At 39.3% G+C, this 20,294-nt stretch overlaps 1 protein-coding gene across 1 annotated transcript; it reads right to left on the bottom strand.

Moving 5' to 3' along the window:
- Positions 1-285: 285 nt before the first annotated feature.
- On the bottom strand, positions 286-3,113 carry ccn2a (cellular communication network factor 2a). The gene is made up of 5 exons (XM_056765357.1): positions 2,815-3,113; positions 2,332-2,548; positions 1,996-2,247; positions 1,591-1,802; positions 286-1,499 (listed from the first exon to the last, which is right to left on the bottom strand). Exons 1-5 carry the CDS (start codon positions 2,872-2,874, stop codon positions 1,203-1,205), a joined length of 1,038 nt encoding a protein of 345 aa, XP_056621335.1. The 5' UTR covers positions 2,875-3,113; the 3' UTR covers positions 286-1,202.
- Positions 3,114-20,294: the final 17,181 nt, after the last annotated feature.

Here is a 20,294-nt window from a genome sequence, read left to right as displayed (position 1 = left end):
TCTGTCCCAAGAGTACACTAAATGTATCATTCAATAATATATAGTACGTGCTTGTATGTGTTGAATGCGAGTGATGTTATGAAAAGGCTATGCACAAGCACGTGAAACGAGTGCTTATGGAGTATTATGTGTACACATTATGTCTATATATCATGGGACTCTCTGTGTGGTCCTGAGGATGATGGGCTTCACACAATTTAAGCATGAACATCAGAGGCCCTTGTTAAAACATGTGGTTGACATCATGCGCTGTATGTGTGTAAAATGACTGAAAAGACTTAAGTGTTTATATAAAAAATATAATATTTTATTTCAAACTACAAAAGTGACAACATGTAACCTTTTGGTAACACTTCTCAATAAAATATTGAACAAACTGTAACGAGAACAGTCAAGTCAACACGATAAGCTATCATTAAAACAGTGAAGCAAGAAAATAAGGCAGACAAAAAAATGCTTTGTTTTTAAATTAACTTAAGCTGTACAAAATATGTACATTATTTACAGCTTTCTAAAAATAGATACTGTAATAAAAAAGAATGAAGCTACAATTCATCCAGTCTTTTTGACAGGGGTACTGACGTTCTCCCAACAGGAAGAGCCAGACGGTCAAACACTCAGTGCTATTATAACCTTCGTAGTTCTTGGCAAAACTTCACGTCTGTTCAGCTCAAACTGTGAGCTGGTACATAGAAACACTGAACTAAACACAAGAGTTTCTCTTTTCTACATCTTTCTTCTTCTCTCAGCGTGGTGAGCCGATTATCTTCTGGCGTTAAAAGCTGCCATCCATTCGCTTCTTAATCTTTACGCTCTCAGATTCTAAATCCGCCCACCACCATTTAAGGGAGGGGCATGGTGTCATCTGCCAGTCAGTGACACTGGGCGTCACAGAGTCGGACTATAGTGCAGTAATTTTTTAGGGGCGTCCGAACAGAGCCCGGTCATTTTTTAAGCCCTGCCCACTGTTTACAACCGCACTTCAAGGCAAAGTAGCCTTAGACATCCACCATAAAAAATGAATAAACATATATAGATCTGAGTCCATGTACATGATATTCTTAGACACAAACACAAAAAACGTGTAAAATGAAAGAAACCTTAAAAAGACAAACAAGTGTGCTGAGATATGAGATGGATATCTGTTCGATTCAAGTGGACAGTCTCAGGACGGTTTTCTACTACTAGTCGTAGTCGTCGTCTTACGCCATGTCGCCGATCATCTTCTTGTAATACATTGACTCAAAGATGTCATTCTCCCCTGGGCAGTTGTAGTGGCATGCGCAGGTCTTGATGAACATCATCTGCTTCTTCATGACTTGGCCGTCTGGGCACTTGAACTCCATGGGCAGGGTGGTGGTTCGGTGAGGGGTGCAGCAGCGACCGTCGGTGCAGACGCCGCAGAACTTGGGCCTGTAGGACTTGGTGGTAGTGCAGCCGGAAATCTCGAACTTCATGGGCTTGGAGAGACGAGGGGTACGGATGCACTTTTTCCCTTTCTGTAAAAAGGCAGAAAGACATTTAGCCATCGTATTCTATATGAGGTCATTATTTTGTAAAGTGTCACTTGACTATGAGTAAGCTGCTCACCCTAATTTTCTCTTCCAGGTGTGACTCGCAGGGGCGAACCATGCAGAGGCGAGACTGCTTCTCCAGACGACAATCCCGGTTGTCATTAGTGACGCGGGTAGAGATTCCCAAGCCACATGTCTTTGAGCATGCGCTCCATTCTGTTGTCTGGACAAGACAGTTCTCTCTCATCATGGAGAGATCAGGCCCGTATGTTTCCTCCTCTCTGTAAGCTACAACAGGAAGACAAGACATTAGTCATCACATTCCTTTCAGTACTATGCTGTCATCATGGTTCAAATGACTGTATGACATCACCACACTCATATTTGTTCCAACCACCTTAATGGAGACCATTACTGTGTTTGTATATGTGTGAATCATGTAATCGCTTCTTATAATTTCGAGCAGTCATGACGTGCTTACCTGCCAGAGCTGAGCCCACAAAGGTGTTCTGGTGAGGGGAATCGCAAACCCACTCCTCGCAACACTTCCCTGGCACCTTCACTCTTCTTGGCATCGGGCAGTCAGGACTGGGCAGTCTGATGTCCATCCCGCAAAGTGGCACGCAACCCACGGCGCCGTCCAGACACGTGCACTGGTATTTACAGCTGCTCTGGAAGGACTCGCCGTTGCGATACACCATTCCGTTAAACACACAGGTGGCACCTTCTCTTGCTGTGGGACAGAGAGAATCCATTATAGCTTACAAGTCTAGGAACTGAGCTGGAGTTTGTGTCCACGTGTGTGTGTCAATCTCACCTGTGCAAACTCCGATGCGACGGCCGCTCGGTGAGCCGTAGTCACAGTTAAGGCCTTTGTGAATGTCACAGACGTCTCGCTCGGTGCACAGCTCGCCCAACTGCTTGGCACACACTCGGCAGCATCCACAGGGGTCCAGTACCAGGCTCACGCCGGGCGGACACTGGGGAGGCGTATCGGGGCACTGGCATTGTCCACTACACTGCTGAGCTGTAGCCTGAGGAAGGTGACATAATATTGTTAGACATTTTCTTCTGGGACTTCATTTGTAAATTTTTGATCTATAGAAGAAGGAAATCTTGGTGTGTATTTTAAGAACACTTTTAAAATAGCCGTAAAAAGAGCAGAAGGCTTTAGACTATGCTACAAAGAGCGATTGTTGTCTGACTGAGTTTGAAAGTTGTCCTGATCGCATTCAAAGTTTTTGACTTCCCTATTCTCCAGGACTACACATATATCATAACAAGGCAGTTAAGAACTTACCCATCTCAGGAAGGTCAGGCACAGCAGAGAAACCACTCTCAAAGTCATCCCAGAAATCATATTGAGCTCTTCTTCTGTCTTTCAGCAGTATATATCAAAAAGAAATCTCTTTTTCAGGATCCAACTGAGTCTCCTCTTCAGATTTTGATCAACACGATCTCGTTGTGTAGCCTTGAATCCAATTCCTTCTGTCTGCGTCGAGTGAAAGCTAAAGTTTAGCTTCTGTACGAAGTTTAGACTGAGCCAGGCAACTGTTGCTTCTCTCAGGAGGACTCAGAGCGTTCTGATTCTCCAGCAGCAGAAGGGCTTCCTTTATACATGCCCGGCTGCGGTGGACTGCCTCCACCTCAATGGAACGCTGGATAAACATGGGCATTCCTGGCATTCTTTCCTAGTTTCCTGCCCCCCTGCTCTCCCCTCTCCGCTAGACCTGCACCCTCTGCCATCCTGCATTCCAGGGCTGTCACACATCAAAATAAAAGTGCACACTTGGCATACCCTTGCTCATGCATCGCTTGCCCGACGGTTCAGGTGTCCCGACCTGTCTTATAGATAGATGGCTGCATGTTTTACGAATGAAATAAGCTATGCCGGCTTTAGGCTCCTACTGTTTTGTTCTCTGTATAACTAAGTGATGACTGACAGATGGGGATAGCGCACGTATTAGTCTATCTTTAGCAGATAACAATCAGTTAAGGGGGGATGTTAAACAATGGCAAAACAAAGACCTGTGGGCTTTATTAATTCAAATCTAATGTTTAAATGAATGTATATGATTGTTAAGATAAGACACTTTTATGTCAGGAAGTAATGTACATTTGTGCACTGTTGTTTACATTATCTTGAATGTATTTAAAGCGGTGATTGACCCAAACATGAAAAATCTTTCATCATTTATTTAACCTCATGTTGTTGACTCTTTCTTCTGTTTAACACAAAAGACGATATTTTGAAAAATGGTTCAGTGGTTTTGTGTCCATACAATAGAAGTCAATGGGGGCCAATGTTGTTTGGTTGCCAACGTTCTTCAAAATATCTTCTAGTAACCCTCAGATTGTTCCAAACCTGTATACATTTATTTGATCTCTCAAACACAATGGAAGACATTTGGAAGAATGTCAGTAACCGTGCAGACCTTGACCCCCATTTACTGCCATAGTAGGGAAAATAAATACCATGGGAGTCAATGGGGGACGAAATTAACTCGGTTACTGACATTTTTCCAAATATCTTCCTTTGTGTTTTGCAGAACAAATACATTTATATAGGTTTGGAACAATCTGTGGGTGAGTAAATTATTTTTGGGTGAACTATCCCTTTAAATCTGCTTCTTTTCTTCAATTTTAGCCCAACATAAGAACACTGTGTTCTGGATCTGATTTGTCGCTTTAATCGTGCTGTGTTTCTGTATATCTTTGCTTTTACCTGGCTAATAAGTGAGTTTCTATTTTGCGCTTTCAGACAGAGAGCAGACAGAAGAGCAGGAAAGTGGCTAGACTTCAGCGTTTGTATATTTTCGTTAAAAAAAAAGCATCCCCAGACTCCCCTCCACGCTCTTATGAAAGGGAGCACTGCCTCTTGCCAACCGGCGAATCGGAAATGAAAAACTCCCAGAGAAGAAACGGGAGGTGAAGGAATGTTATCCCTCTGCCAGCAGACATACTGTTACTACATGCACAGTCTCAGAGGAAGACTTGCCTTATATGGGAATCTTCACTCCAGGCTCTATTGCACACACCCCTCCACTTCTCCCCCTAACTCATTCTGTTGTCCGAGCTCCTTCCAGCTGGTCTGGAAACGGCATTGCCGGTGTGCAGGATTGTAATGAGCTCTGTCTGTCAACAACTTCTCATTCAGGTCGAGCCCTCCCCATACGGACGACTTTTGAATGACAAAAAACTGTTGAGGTTACAGTAGAGAGTAGGACTAACGTGACCTACAACCAAATATCAATGAGTATAACAACGATTGTAGAAAGGGTGACTTGTTTCTCTATAGCTTTGACATATAATAAATACACTATCAGTCGGCACACACTGGGTTGATGCCCTTTAAAAACGCCCTAATATATACCATTTCGGTACAGAGACTGCATGTATACTAAACACTTGGTACCATTTACCACTGAGGTACTAATAATACCTTTAATACCTTTTTGTGTGTTAAAGCGACATCAATAACGCAAAATCTCAGTTGTTCCCACGTTTTGGCACAAGACATGCAAAAACCAATGAGATGTATTGCCATGTATATAGGACGTATTTTCTTTAAAGTTTCCTATCTGTAGCTTCCTGATTTTGAGCCCCACATGAGCAGATAACATGACAATATTTTCATTTATCAAATTTGTTTGTTTTCATTAGAAGAAAGGAAGTCATATACATCTGGGATGGCATGAGGATTACAGTAATATGAGAAAATCCTCATATTTTGGGTGAACTATTCCTTTAAGGACCATCTACTGTATGCGTTCATGGGCAAGTTAGTTAAATCTGACATCAAGTTAATTGAACACTTTTGCATTTATAGTACAATGTAAATACTATCTGATCAACCAAGGATGTACCGTTGTAATGTTTTGGTCAAGCATTCATTGTTCGTGTTTGAGTAAAGTATGTTCTGAAAGAAGGTTCACATGCAGCGTGAACTATTCATGATCTTTGTGACTATTTTGTGATCTTACACAATGAAAGGTTGAGCTGTGTACTGTAACTCTGTCAGATTATGCATGTAAACACATTTAGCCTCACACACCGTCAGTCATTAACAGTGTGTCCTTGCACGAGATTTTCGTGGCCTCGCAGGATGAACCGTGCCTACAGTCTGGCGGTTAAATAAACACAGCTCTGTGTGTGGCGCAAATCAGGTGTGCGCAAGAATCGCGTTCTTACCTTAGTAGTCTGCGCTAAGCTCTTTAAGTGCCTGCGGCTGCATTCCTGCCTCAATGAAGCAGAAATAAATACTTTCAGCTCTGCTAAACTTTAATGTCACGCTTACTACCCCCCGAGAAGGACGAAGACCGAAACTTTAGCTCCGACAGGGTAACTATTCCAGAAACAGCTTTTCGCCAGATCTTTGAACAGGAGCGTATCTGTACCCCCCTCATAGAGTTTATTCAAGCTGGCATGGTGTTCTAAAAAGAGCATGAGAGGAAAGCTGACAGTGTCATAAAACAGCTGGGAGGGGAAAATGTACTGAAAGAATGTTTTAAGAATGGTGAACTGAGAACAGTTTGGGAAAAAAAGTGATTGTAATGACTTGATTTTGAAAGCTTTGAGGTGAGAGGGAGGAACGAATTTGGCAAGCTTACTGGGTATGTGTGTAGCAACCGCTGAGACAGGTCAGAGGTCATTATCTAATGATGTAATGGAAAAGACCTTAGGCATGGGCGAAATAAAATCCTGTCGACAGAAGGGCCCGCTTTATGTTATTATGTGACGTGCATTTCACTTTCGTCAAAAGTGGACAGGGTCAGGGTTCGAACGCAGGCGGGTGTTCTGGTCATAATTTGCAGGCTGTTTATTGTTCTCTAGGCAAAAGCCAACAAAGCCCAAATACTTTCCTGCCTGCCAGGAGCGATTTTCCATCACTGTGCTATTCCAGAATCCCATTTTCATTCTGTCTGGACGGATCCCAGACCAGTTAATTTGAGCGCTCAGGTTTCCAGTGTTCAAGCAAAATATGCTTCAGTATATAGTATTGGTATTTTAACCCAAACCGAAGACCAAATCTTTGTTTGGATGGGTTTGTTGTCTAGTCTAAAGACTGTCTGGGGCTTCCCAAAGAACAAAAAATATTGCGGTGCTTTATCGTGTTATAAAATATTTGAGTTTGAAATGTTGATAGAGTACCTATCTTAGTATAAAGGACACTGTTAAAAATCACAGCGTAACTCAACATTTACATTGATTTGTTTCATCTAAATCTTCAACTGGATCATCTGAGGCTTCATTAATGTATCACTTGTAGCTATGGTCTCTTCAAAAGGCATTTGTGAAATTTTCGAGACTTTAACTTAAGTCAATTACATTTTTTAAAATGCAATGAGATTTAACTTATTTTTTACAGTATGCAGTAGGCCTACTTGACAAGTTAATGGTTTCCTTTTCTTCCTATTCCGTAATATTGCTCATGAAATGTGGCGAAGGCTGTCTGACTCGCCATCCACTTCTGCACAGCCCTAAAAACAAATCGGTAGTTACAAGCATTATTATTTCCTCATGTATAACCAAGCTGGAAATATGGCAATGTGCTTCAGAGTACGCAAGTAAACAATTTCCTTACGCAGGTGCTACAATATCATCCAACAAAAACACAATTGGGCCATTTAACCGTAAACAGATGTTCTTAGAATTGCACATTAAACCGCATAAAATACAGTACATAGACCGATTTCATCGACAGTACATTAATATATTTAGCAGACAGTACAAAACGACTTCCAAATAGGAGAGCATTTGGATGAGTACTGATGTATTATAATACATTTGAATATTTCCTAGATTTCGCTCGTGATAATAATAAGCCCAATTAAAGAGGAGCGCATGGCGTAATGCCACCGTTCTCTGAGCTGGACGTATTTTTATGTCTAAACGCTTGGAAATCCCATGTTGTGTTTTTTTTCAAGTCAGGGTTTCCTCCGTCTGGTTTGTGAGGTGGCGTTCTGGGATGCCTTCGTTTCCTCGCTTGTTGTGAGGCAGACGTTTTTGCGGCTGCATTCCTATGGGATTCAGTAGAGCATTCCTTATGGGATTTGCCCGCCGTTCCTTTGGTACAATTTCTTAGTTCTTCTCTAGTTACATCATTAGCTTCCCTCTCTGCCCATCTTGTGCATTATGATGTCATCGTCGCTGAAGTTTTCGGGTGGGTCAGCATTTGGCAAATGTGCTGCTATTTTGGGTGTTTCTTATGAAAATTCGTAATGATTACTATACATTGTGCGATAGAAATACATTTTTAACATAGAGAGTATAACAAGGTCAACAGGTTCACATGTGTTGAAGATTCAGGCCTCAATAATAAATACTCACATTATGTTTGTGAAAATGGCACAAAACTTTTCCAATCTGTCCTATGGTATGCGCACCGCTGGAATTCAGATATGCTATATGGCAGAAATAAAATTCATGCTTCATACCTTGAACGTTTCCAGTTAAACATTAATCATGTTCAAAATGGGACAAGCCCTTTTTTCATTCCATAATTTATTTCATCAATGAACTAAAAGAGAATAAAATAAGTGTTAAAGGAATAAAAGCTCATGTCAGCGTAAGAAGTAGATGCTCGCAAGTAACAAGTTATGATTATATTCTCGAGCTGCATATCCTTTAGCTTTTTTTACTTGATCAAGCTTTACCGCATGAAAGATTTTAATGTAATGACAGAAATTAGACTAGAGGCTCAACTTAAAGTGTAAAAAGTCGCATCATCAAAAGACTCAAGCAGCTATAAAGGAAGAACCATAAAATAAACTCAGAGAAAGATTATTTACCCCTCGATCCGCCACACCATCTAACGCCGCTGCCTCTATAATTGGCTTCTGGCGGGCCGTTAAAAGAAAATGTTCCGCACTTTGAAACTTCAAACCCAGCCTCCCACAGCCTCAGTTTAAATACCACATGTGGCAGACACGGCAAACGTTAATGGTGGTCACGGGCCGCAGTTCTGGCCCCTTTGAAATGGTGCGGCTGGGCCAGACAGAACTGATTCAAAGTCCAGACTGGCCCGAGCCCACCAGACAACATCACATGTCTCAAAGCACAAACCCACACCACTCATTAGATCATTTAGGTTAGCGTGAGAGCCAGTGGACAAAAATGTGGAAATTGAGTCCCTAAGAAAGGGTTAGTTGATTTATGAGGAAAGTAAAGGGGCCTGATGGACCGGTTGGGTTGCGGGAGTTTGCGGCAGTAAGCGATCAAGGATTGAGTGTCGTTTTGTTTGAAAGTTAAAGGATGGAATGTGGTGGGAAACAGTGGTTGATTTGTTGAAAGGTTTGATCTGAGTGAGGAAACTGGGAAATGTGCAGATCAGTTAAATTTCAGCTGGGCCTGTTTTAAAGTTATCTTATGTTACCGTCTGACATATTGAAGCATTAGGTTTAAATCAAATCTTGAGAATCTCCGATTTTATTTTCCTTGCTGGCGGTAGCCAATAAACTGAATAGTGCCAAATAAATTTTGTTTCAAGAACTCTATAGACTAAACGTGCAAGAAAGAACTACAGTAGGCCTAAGTAGTTCAGTTTAAAGGGACAGTTCACCCAAAAACAAAAATTCTGTGATCAGTTATGCATCCTGGAGTTGTTCCAATCTGTATACATTTCTTTGTTCTAATGAATGCAGAGAAAGATATTTGGAAGAATACTTGTAACCAAAACAGTTCTTGGCACAGAACTGTTTGCTTTAATGGCATTTACTTTCCTACATTCTTCAAAATGTCTTCTTTTGTGTTTAACAGAACAAAGATATTTAAAAAGCAATTTTTTTACTACGGTATTACAAAAATTGCAACGTGAGTATGTGCCATGTTTTATATAAGGGCATTACTCTACTTAAGTGTATATGTATATAAAGCTGCTTTGCAACAATACAAGAAATTGAATACTGTAAAATAAAAGCATGTTGTTTATAGAAAGTTATGATGTTAAATTATGATTTTGTTGCATTTATATTTTTATAAGTATTTAATTTCCGTCCTCTTTAACAATTTCAATTCATAACAAAAGACATGTCGTAACTGAAAAAGGTGTTGAACTTAATTCTTACCATTTTAGTTTAAAGCTTTTTGGCACACGTTTGGTGGTGGTGTGTGTGTCCCGAAATAAACAAAAACTATATGGTACTCAGGATACGCCTGGTAGTCAAGATAGGCCTATGCTTTTGACAAGAACAGAACATTTTTTAAGGGAGTGATACAGAATATGTCTCCTTGTAATATTTATAGCAAAGTCTCCACAGTAACAGTTGTTAACCAGGGCAAATTTGTGCAATCCACCAATCACACTGACTGATTTTCCATATGGTTTGACTGGCATTACTCAGTTTATTGAATCCCCCGTTCTCCTGAATCCGGATTGTGGTTTGAACAATGTCACGACAAAGAGCAATGATTCAAATACAGGCCCCTCAACACCTCGTTCCGCCAGACCAACGCCAACATTACTGTTTCACCAGACAACGCCAAAGAATGTGTCCCCTCCCACCCCCAAAGCGCACTTACAAGAACATTCTATAGATGTGCCTCCATATTTTCAACTTTCTCCGAGAGATCTGCTGTTTGCAGACTACTCGCCAAACCTTAAACAAATAGGACGACTTTGTCCTTGCATGCCTTTTGAAGCTGTGTGTATTTAGACACCCGTAATGAGACCGAAGAGTAAATGTGGACTGAGATCTGTGAGTGAGAACCAAGATGGGTTGTACCAGTAAATTTACTCTGTGCTTTATTTGTCCCAAATACAGCAAGACTTAAAAATAGGGGCTGACTGGGTTCAAGGATGGGCTGGCTATGGAAAGTACAAGACTCACCGACCGGCCAAATAAAGTCAATTAATTGAGAGTTTAGTATTTAAAGCTGGACTTTGTCATTTTTTCTCCACTTACGTCACAAAGTGGAATTGTAAACAGGTCTTTTCCCAACATTTCTGTCTGCCATTGGTTGGGAAAACCAATGCCCAAACTTTGGGCCAAACTCCAGCTGTTGTTTTTTTTACTCCAGGGACAACTTTTAACTTAATGGAATAGTTCACTCAAAAATTTTATGCTGTCATGTCATTCCAAACCTGTATAGGACCCTTCTGCGGAACAAAAAAATAGATCATTCGAGAAATGTCTCATGGTTTTGTGTCCTTATAATGTAAGTCAATGGGGTCTAATAATGTTTGTTTACCAATATTTTTCAAAATATCTTCTTTTGTGTTCTGCAGAAGAAAGAAAGTCAGGTTTGAGATGAGAATGAGTAAATGATGACAGAATTCACTTTAAGGTGAAATATCCCTACAATTTGTATTCAGGTTAGCCATTGAATATGTCATGGTGCATCCAGGTGTTATATAATTGCTCTTGGTGAAGCTTAATTTATTGTACATTTGTGTCGTTTGCATTCCAGTTTGTGTTTAGCGAATTGGGTGGATGTCTGTGGCAGAGCCCATGAAAAGCTTTAATTCATCTGACCAGTACAGGACAAAACTTAGGTGCCAACACAAGCAGTGCAAGAATGTTCTTCCCCCAAAAACAGGCTGCTGAAATAGCAGACCGGTTACACACAAAAACACACAGACACCACTCCACAAACACAGCATGCAGATGCATCCTTAAAGTACCTGACATAAAAACACTCTGAAGGTTGGAATATGGCATAACATCACATCTGCCAACTTTAACATGCAAACAGCAACAATAGACAAATTGACTGCACAACATCACACCCTACTGAACTAATAAATACTAATGCACAGACTTGCAGTTTAAGTTTTACATTTATATTCACGCATTTACCAGAATTATCCAAGGAGTTCATTTTGCCCAATATGGAATTCTAAGTTTAGCAAACAGTCATGCAGGTAGCAGCAACACAAAAGTGTGTGGAGTGTTGATGACATTTTCCCCCATTTGTACAGTAGAGCTTTTGAGTAATCGCAAGCAAGTTATGAGTGAGAGGAGAGCAGAAGTGAGGTTAGGAAAGAGTGAATTGTCTGTTCGTTCGGTGAGGAATCTATCACTGTGTCCTTACTGTCCAATAAATGCGAAGTCGGTCGCTAGTCCTCACAAACATGACTGTTCGAATGTGCCTCACCCATACCTTTTGACTTCTACAGCATTCTGCTCTATGATTCATGGCTTGACTGCTTCATTCAGCAGTTTATATAAAGGAATTCTCTGGGTTCAAAACAAGTTTGGTTTTGACACACGCTGTCGAATATGACAGTTCATTATTCTGACTTACTGTATCCCGAAGTTTGTGAAAATTTATTCACTAATAATTGCGTAGATTTTTCTTATTTATACGCACATTTGAACTTCTCTTCAACATGAAAATGTTCTTAACCTTGTCCTAATGTTAGCAAGTGCGCAGTCCTCAAAATCAGTTCATACACAGTAAAACACCTTTTATACAGACGAGCAGTTTAAAGAGTTCTCGTCAGCCAGCTGTAAAAGGACTGTTTTCAGAGAAACCTCGCAGCTTGAGCTATAGTCAAACGCAGTTTTTCTTACTCTTTCAATGTGATGAAATCATTTTATATATATTTAATATATGTCTAAATGATTAAAGTATATAACTTATCCTAAAATGAAACATACATTTTGTCATTTTGTCTTAAGGCTAACATACACTACAAGACTTTTGCTCAGATTTTGCCCAGATTTTCAATCTGGACTTGTTGCAGAAAGTCTGTGACAAGCTGCAGATTTGATGAGTGTGTTTCTACCTCAAACTTTAAAAAGGTCTACAAGTGTATGATGTCTAGTTTGAAAAAAATCTGTTCTGTTTTTTAAAGTATTGTAGAGTACTGCAGCCATAAAACAGAGAGAGAGAAAGAAAGAGACATTTCAGCTATTCGTATCTTTTTTCTTATATTTAGAATAAATTTTAGTACGAAAGTTTTGGTGAATCATAATTTGTTTGTGAAAACGTTCACACACAGGTTTCACGCACACATTTGTGCATACGCATGCTTAGTGAATGAGACCCAATGTGTTTACAGTAACACTTAGTTTTAGTAAACCATAGCAACTATGGACAAGACATTCCAAAGGGGTTTAAAAGCAGACATGTTTTCCTCATTCTGTATTTTTGGCAAAGCGCTTATAATTATTATTCTATGAAAAATGTGTGTTATCTGAGCTGTTAAGCTGTCATCCTTTTAGTGGTGGGACTGTATTGTTCTATGTGGTTAAAGTTAGTCATGTTCATAATCAATGGAATCTCTTGGAGTGAATTTTAGTCATGTTAATAAGAATGGTACAAATCCTAACCTGAAAGGTTGAATAAAAGACTAGTTTAATAAGAGATTCTATCACACTTTAACTGGATGTGCATGATGCTAAAACACCAAGATCATGGGTTTTATTTTCAGGAAATGCAGTAATGAACAAGCTGATAATCTTTAAAGCGTAAAATACTGAAAGTTGCATTTAGTTGGATGAATATGAATATGTGTTAATGTAGTCCAATGTAAGCATAAGCGTAATTACTGAAGCGATTGTATAGTTTTGACACATACAATCCACATTGTGAGGTTTGAAATCCAAGATATTTCCACATAATTATAACATATTTGGGTTTAATAGCTTTTCAAGCTGATGGATAGTACATTCTGGCATTTGTATTGCACCAGGTCTGTTCTGTCCTGTTTAATCAAGATCAGATTAAAAAGCCAAGGCGAATGTCTTTGCGGTTTCTAACCAAATTAGATTAGATAATTATTTGGGTCAATAGGTTTGCTTTGAAAAGTTATAAAAATACAGGCTATGGACAAACATTGGAAGCGTTGTATTTATTTTAGCTGTATTGATTGTGGTGAATCTCTCAATGGAATGGCATCTTTGTTGGAGTTGGAGTTCTTTGTGCTTTATATTCCCTTAAAAGGCAACTCATGAGGGTTCATGGGAAGGATGCTTAAAAAACATTCCCCCTGGCAAAGATTAATATTCTGTATAAAAGATGACACACAAATGGGCTTATCGAACCAAAACAGAATGTCGAATATGAGGAAGGAGATGTCAAACCAGACACATTTAACTTCAGCATCAAAACCACAGTTTTGTCATTTGTGACAGTACAGAGACGAATCCTTCAGTTTTACTGCATGAGCTTGCAAAATTGTGTCAGTGAAAAAAAGTGAAAGCAGGCCTCATGGGTGCCAAAAGGAGAGACATTTTCCAGACGACTGTCGAGTCTTGACCTACTAACAACAAGTCCAATCTAGCACGCTACCCTGCCAGATGTCAAGCATACAGTCTTTTTTCCCTTCTTTTTTTCTCTTTAAACGTGTTCAGGCATCCATAACTACTCGCGTGCCACCCTGTGCAGAGCAGGTCACGATCTCCAATCTTCTGGCCTACAAAAGAAACCTTTTATTCCTCTCTCACTTTCTTTCAAGTTCTCCAATTTGCCCAGGTGTTAGCTTCATTTGGCACGGACTCGGCATGCAAGAGGCCGCACGAAAATGAGACGGAAACTTCACTTCCCTTCATTTATTTGTCTAATTTGCTTCATTCATTGAGAAGTAAGAAAGCCGTGTACCCAAACAATCATTATCCATCTTTCATAAGCTGCCATTGGCTGTTTTCTTTTGGGTGATTTCACAGGAATACCAGTTTCTCTGTAATTTGGCAGGCACTTACATACCCAACTGCTTTCCTGAAAACTCTTTGAATTCTGAGATTAGTTTTGGTCGGATCTACCTTTCTTGTTTCATTTTGTGCCAAAGTAAATGTTTCTTAAAAGCATAAGAAGACTGCTAAAATGTGACTTAACTGTTTTTCTTTGCCTCCTTTTTCCAAAACAGGTGTTTCATAGCGTGATACGCCGCTTCCCCGTCCAACTCCATCGGTCCTGATCCAAAGATATCAAAGGAACCAGGTATGTTGTTTTTTTCCCCAATGAATATTTAATTTAAAACATTCATCCTGTAAATACATGTGGCTTTGCCTTTCCTGAAGGAAATGTCAGAGTCTGACAGCCTAAAAAGACCTACAGGTGTTACAGCTTATTTACTTAATGGTCACAGACAGACCTTGAATAATATTTAGCTCTCACTTCAAAAGTTTACAGGTATTTGAACATTGAAGGAATGTGATGGTTTAAACATTTATATTTCGATTTATTTCTAAATATTTCACTGTGATTCTTTTTTTCTAAGAGGCACAAGATCATACACTTCCACAAAGTAAACGATGAACTCATTCTACAACTGTCATTTATAATAAACTATATACAGTGTTAAACATTGCTTTTTATTCCTTGAATGGGCCATTTGTTCATACAGTAATTTCTCTTAATTCCTTCCCACAGTCCCTTGCACACTCTATGGGTAAACTCAACCAACAGCGCAGTCCAAAGAAAACACCTGAAAAATGCCCATCAGCGCCGATCACTCTGTCTGGAAGCGGTTCATCAATGTGGTTTGGTCGTGACTTGCCAGACAGTTTTAGTACAACCAATCAAACGGTTTGTAAAGTTGCACCCTGGGAATTTCTCATAAATGTCCGCTCCAAAATCCAGGAGCCAAGAAATACATTTCTAAGGATCATCCAGTCGTCAAATTATTTTAAATGGCATAATAGTTACTTTCATTCAGTTAAATTATTCCTGTGTAATGATATTTATTATATAAGAATCATATGAAAATAAGAGAAAATGTGACGTTATAATTCAGAATATTTCTCTTTTGTACCGAAAGGATGTGTGTGAAAGCAACATTATTAAGGTTCTGCCTTTTATCAGAATGAAACACTTGTAGAGGATACGGGTAGTTATAATAAAACATAAATGTGTCCTGTGGTGTAACAGCAAATATTTCGAAAAATACTAACAATGGAGATAAATCTCTCTTCTGTTTCATATCAAACATAAACATAATATAAATATTAATATTAATAATAATATAGAATTAGCTATGGCACACCATAGGACACAAGTACGGTATATTTGTCAACTACCTCAATACAATAAAACAAAGAGGTCTTATTGATCATGTTTATTTTCAGAAAGAATGGTACAGAAACACAAGTAACAAGATCATTGTAAAGATTCACTCACACTTTTGCCATGACTTCCTTTTTACATACATAATAACAGCTAAGCAAAAGATCAGGTTTATCGCATTAATCACATTAGATTCAATATTGTATAACCCTTATCAGAACAAGACAAAAAAGTTACTATTTAGTCTACTTAGTTGACCCAAATACAATGCAGATGCTGCATCAGTTCTTAAACTTTCTGGGCTGATGTTGCACATCTGGCCTGCTCAATTCCCGAAGCTCTAATCTGAGCTCCACCTTACTGCTGCTGAATCAGATACGCCCGTGGATGAAGAAGACAGGCTTGACTGTGTGTCTTAAGGGTGTTACCGGCTAAAGGTCTTAATGCAAACCTCAGGTGTGGTTGCTCAACCTTGGCTCGTGCATGTGGGTTTTGGGAATCAGTATTGCATTGCACACGTTCTGTAATGAACACTTCGAAACACCGAAAGTGCCCTTGAACCGAAATTATACTTGAACCGAGAGCCATTCATCAAAGTATGCTGGAAAACTGTTCATAGTCTTTTTAATATGTCTATTGTCTTTGTTTAGAAAGTCAGTTCTGGTTGAATGTGGTCTAAGATCTTGATGGTAAGATCTTTGGTGATTAACTTTGTGCGTGAAGGCTCATAGTCAGGCAACGGCTCATCCTGACCCTAAAAATACCTTGAGAAGATTTTTAAAGGGAACAGGAAATGGACATATAAGAACATTTCGGTAACCTATTGGGTTCCGTCATTTGATAATTGGTGGTAACTAATTTACAATTAAATCACCCGTCAGCTCTAAATTGTAGGTCTTTATTTAGTTCTGGAGGCATTTAAGATTTATACCTTTCGGTCTTCAAGTTTAATACATTTGATTAAATGTTACATTTAATTGCCATTGGATATTGGTGTTTTAAAAGCAAATGCGAAAAACTGTATTGTAAGATTTGGCAACTTTTCCAGTGTGTGGAAAAATAAATATTGGAAACTTCTAAATGTATTGTCCCAAGGGAGTGAGATTTTCCAACTGATGAGTGATGAAACGTCATCACATTCAGTGTCTGGGGAGAGAGAGAGAGAGAGAGAGAGAGAGAGAGAGAGATCTTGTGTTTGCCTGGATTTTGGGGAGGTCATGTTTGGCCACAGGTGCATTCCCTCTGATTTTATGGGATTTATAGGCTAATGTCCAGAAGAAAATATGAGCGAATCATAAATGTCAATGTTTCTGCTACGTCAATAATTACCCTTGCTTTCAAGAAACAAGTTATCATATACAGATTGTGATTTCTCTTCAAATTCATTTATCCATCTTGGTCAACATGAACCTTACCAAAACGATTTTGGTGTGATTCTATCTTGCAAAAACCCTGTAATATTTGTGGAACAATTCGCTCTCAATGGACAAGTCTGTCTGTCAGATTATTTGTGTTTCCTATCCAGCAAAATCCAGAGACAAGGCAAAGGATTATATAAATGGAGTGGATTACATGGCCTGTTTGGAATCTGAATCTGATCTGGCCGATGTATCTGGCCGTCGCCCCAGACTCTTATTGTCTGTGTCGGTGAAGGGGCCCGTAGAGCTGTACTGTCTGTCTGGCCGTGACTCATACTGAACAGTGGGCTTCTTCCTTCACTTAACCCATGTTATAGTCGAGTCAGTGGTCTAAAATAATGAAAACCCCCTCTCAACAAAGAGTGTAGCTCCTTTCCCTCCCCTTATACTATATATAGAGTAAAACTCAAATTAATTTCTTGGGAGATACGAAACTGTCGTAAAGTGTAAATTCAGAGTTTGTGGATATCAAATATCCTGCAAAGAGCTCTTGAGCAGTAAATTGTACTGATATGGCCCCACCAGTTAAAAAACAACTCCTGGAACCAGCTTGTTTTTCTTAAGGCCTCGCAGGTTTCGTCTCTCTTTCCAGCAAGATTTAACCTACAGTATGGCACCTGGGTGAGAGTTACGTAAATGTGCGTTTCATTTCAGCTTGTGAAAAGCAGGTCTGTTTCCATTTTGGATCTCCCTTAGTTCAATCAAAATGTCTGTGTGTGTACAGTCTGGTTGTGTGAGTGGTGCAGATATGTGTAATGGTGCTAAACGTCTGAGATTTATGCTCTGAAAATACCTCTGAATGAAAGTCTTAGGGTTGCTGGTGCCCTATAGGGTTGTTATCATTGCTGAAGATGTGCTCGTCTATCATCTTTTTCATATCAGAACATGATATGAAGCTGGAAGGAAGATGCATGCGTTTGTTTACCATCTCATGGCCTTATATTGTGAGGCGTGATTGTGTATCAGAGGACTGAGTCTGTGTGTTAATTTCTGTTTTTAACTATGTGTTTTATAGACAGAAAGTTCAGTGCATGGTCACAGGGGGTTGACTGTGTGGGTACTGACTTGATTTTGTGTCCTGTTGCTTCACAGTAGCTTGAGTTGGGATACACTGAGGGTCTATTCACTGGCTTCAGGCCCAGAAAATCCCCCTGCGTCCAGTCACAAACATAGGCATTCCAACACCTTTTGAACATTCTGGAATGTTGATCAAGACTTCATGGGCGGGTTTTTCGAGGATGGAAAAGCCAGTCCCTGGTCCCTCCATGAACCCCCAGGTCTGTGAGAGGAGTTTTCTCACCCAACCTATACCTACTTACATTAATCTATGTGGTCATTGGTGATTTCATCGGGGAGAGACCGAATCATTGAGACAAGCTCATACTTTCCTAAACATGAGGTGTAGATAAACAATGAATCAAACAGAATCACTCAGTCACACTCAAACACAGGTACACAAACACACTCCCCTGAGAGTTCATACAGTACTGTAACTCTTCCTGACTCAATGCCTGTTCCCGTTTGCTTGCAGGGCATGAAAGCTTTGATTTTTAAAAGTAGTCAGAGGTGTGTACAGATATCTTCTTTATACTTTTTCAAGGATTGCTGATTTAAAAGAATTCACTTTTGTGACCGAGGGCAAGAGGTTGTCGATTCCACACTGTCTGGGTAAAGTATTGCCCCCATTCTAAATCTTAAAGCTATGTCATATAATGATATTCTAATCGAGAGCAATGGTTCTCAAATGGGGGTACACGTACCCCCAGGGGTACTGCAGGGGTACTGCAGGGGATACATGAGAGAAACTGACATTTAGGATTACATAATGAAAATCAATAAATTATAATAATAGTATTTTTATACGAAATTAGGAATACACAAAGTGTACAAAATTAATTAATACATTTAGATATAATAACTGTTTGACTCTCATTTCACAGAATTTTATGGTAAGATGTTGTTGTCTGATCAAGGGGTACTGCGCTTGAAGAAATCATTAAAAGGGGTACTTAAGCCAAAAAAGTTTGAGAACCAATGATCTAGAGGATTATTCAAACAAATGTAATTTAATGAATCGGTAATAATAATCTCTCCTTACTAACCAAAAACATTTACTCAGTAACTTTTACTCAGTTACTGAGTGCAGCTGTAACATGTCAGAGGAGACCTGGCCCTCCCAGCGTAGCCTGGTTTCTCGCAAGGTTTTTCTTCATTCATGCATTTATCTTTGGAGTTTGAGTTCCTTGCCAATGGACAGCTGAAACTAGATTAGTTTAAGATTCTGTTAACTGTATAAACGTTGCTTACTAGAATGGTCTTACCCTTTCTATAAAATGAACTGTATTGTATTTGACTTTTCTCAGTGTTTTTCTTTTTGTCTTTGTTGTTTATTTGTGAGAATTGTGTGATTCTAATCAGCATCAGTTTAAGGACCCTTTTCTATTCCAACATGATAATGTCCCTGTGCACAAAGCAAGATTAAAAAAAGAAATGATTGATTCAGTGTAGTGTGGGAGAACTTGACTGGTCTGCATAAAACCCAGACCTGAACCCAACTGAATACCTTTGAGCCGAACACTCATCACCCCCCCAAAAAAGTCATTTCAGAACAGAAGAAGGCACTTTCTAAACTGATGTTTCAAGGATGGAAACTAAATTGCAACTAGATTCCACTAATATGGTAATAGTGTACCATTAATTGTTTAAATTTAAATTACGGGGGGGGGATTTTGATAAAGACAGCAACAAATTGATTTATTTGATATATTTTATCGAATAATTTAGTTTTGACATAGTTGGTTAAAGAGGGGTTGTCCACTTGACAAAGTAGCTCACATTCTATGTTTGGTCCTAATGACGTCTGAAGTGATGTGAGCACGCTGAATGTGTGTTTGCTCTACAGCCATTCTCACAGATCCATGTTGACTTCTCTCACCATAAACCTACACACTGTTACACACAAAGTCTTCCATCCACAGCTCAGACTCAGAGAGAGAAAAGGAATGGAAATAGAGCACTTGTGCTGGGTTTCCGAAAAATGTTGCAATGACGCTCTTGATATCACATTAGCTTTTGCCATAACAGCTATTTGCCAAACCAACCCACAGTCTGGATCACTTGTTTCTAAATAGATCTTTGGTGCAATTTTACAGGGGCTGACAATTCCAAATGTGGTGAACTGCAGCTCATATCTCTAATAGTTTTTCTGCAAAGCTAAAGTTGAGCAAAATTGCTGCAAAAAATGCCAAACATTAAAATTAAATGTATCCTTGCTGAAATGTTCAAAATGATCTCACAGGAATTTTTAACTATTTTACAAATTGGCTAATTCGTTTTAATTCATATGATCTTATTTCTATGGTTTAACATGATTCACTTTAGCACCAATGATGTTGAATTTAGAGGAGGGGCT

Source organism: Triplophysa dalaica, chromosome 13 (assembly GCF_015846415.1).
Source record: "Triplophysa dalaica isolate WHDGS20190420 chromosome 13, ASM1584641v1, whole genome shotgun sequence".
Taxonomy (NCBI): Eukaryota; Metazoa; Chordata; class Actinopteri; order Cypriniformes; family Nemacheilidae; genus Triplophysa; species Triplophysa dalaica.
This window is presented reverse-complemented; position numbering and strand designations above follow the sequence as displayed.

Coding starts and splice junctions, on each gene's coding strand:
- ccn2a (XM_056765357.1), bottom strand. CDS start 2,874: ATGATTTCTGGGATGACTTTGAGAGTGGTTTCTCTGCTGTGCCTGACC. Junction 2,549..2,814: donor GCCTGACCTTCCTGAGATGG/GTAAGTTCTTAA, acceptor CACCTTCCTCAG/GCTACAGCTCAGCAGTGTAG. Junction 1,803..1,995: donor TGTGGGCTCAGCTCTGGCAG/GTAAGCACGTCA, acceptor TTCCTGTTGTAG/CTTACAGAGAGGAGGAAACA.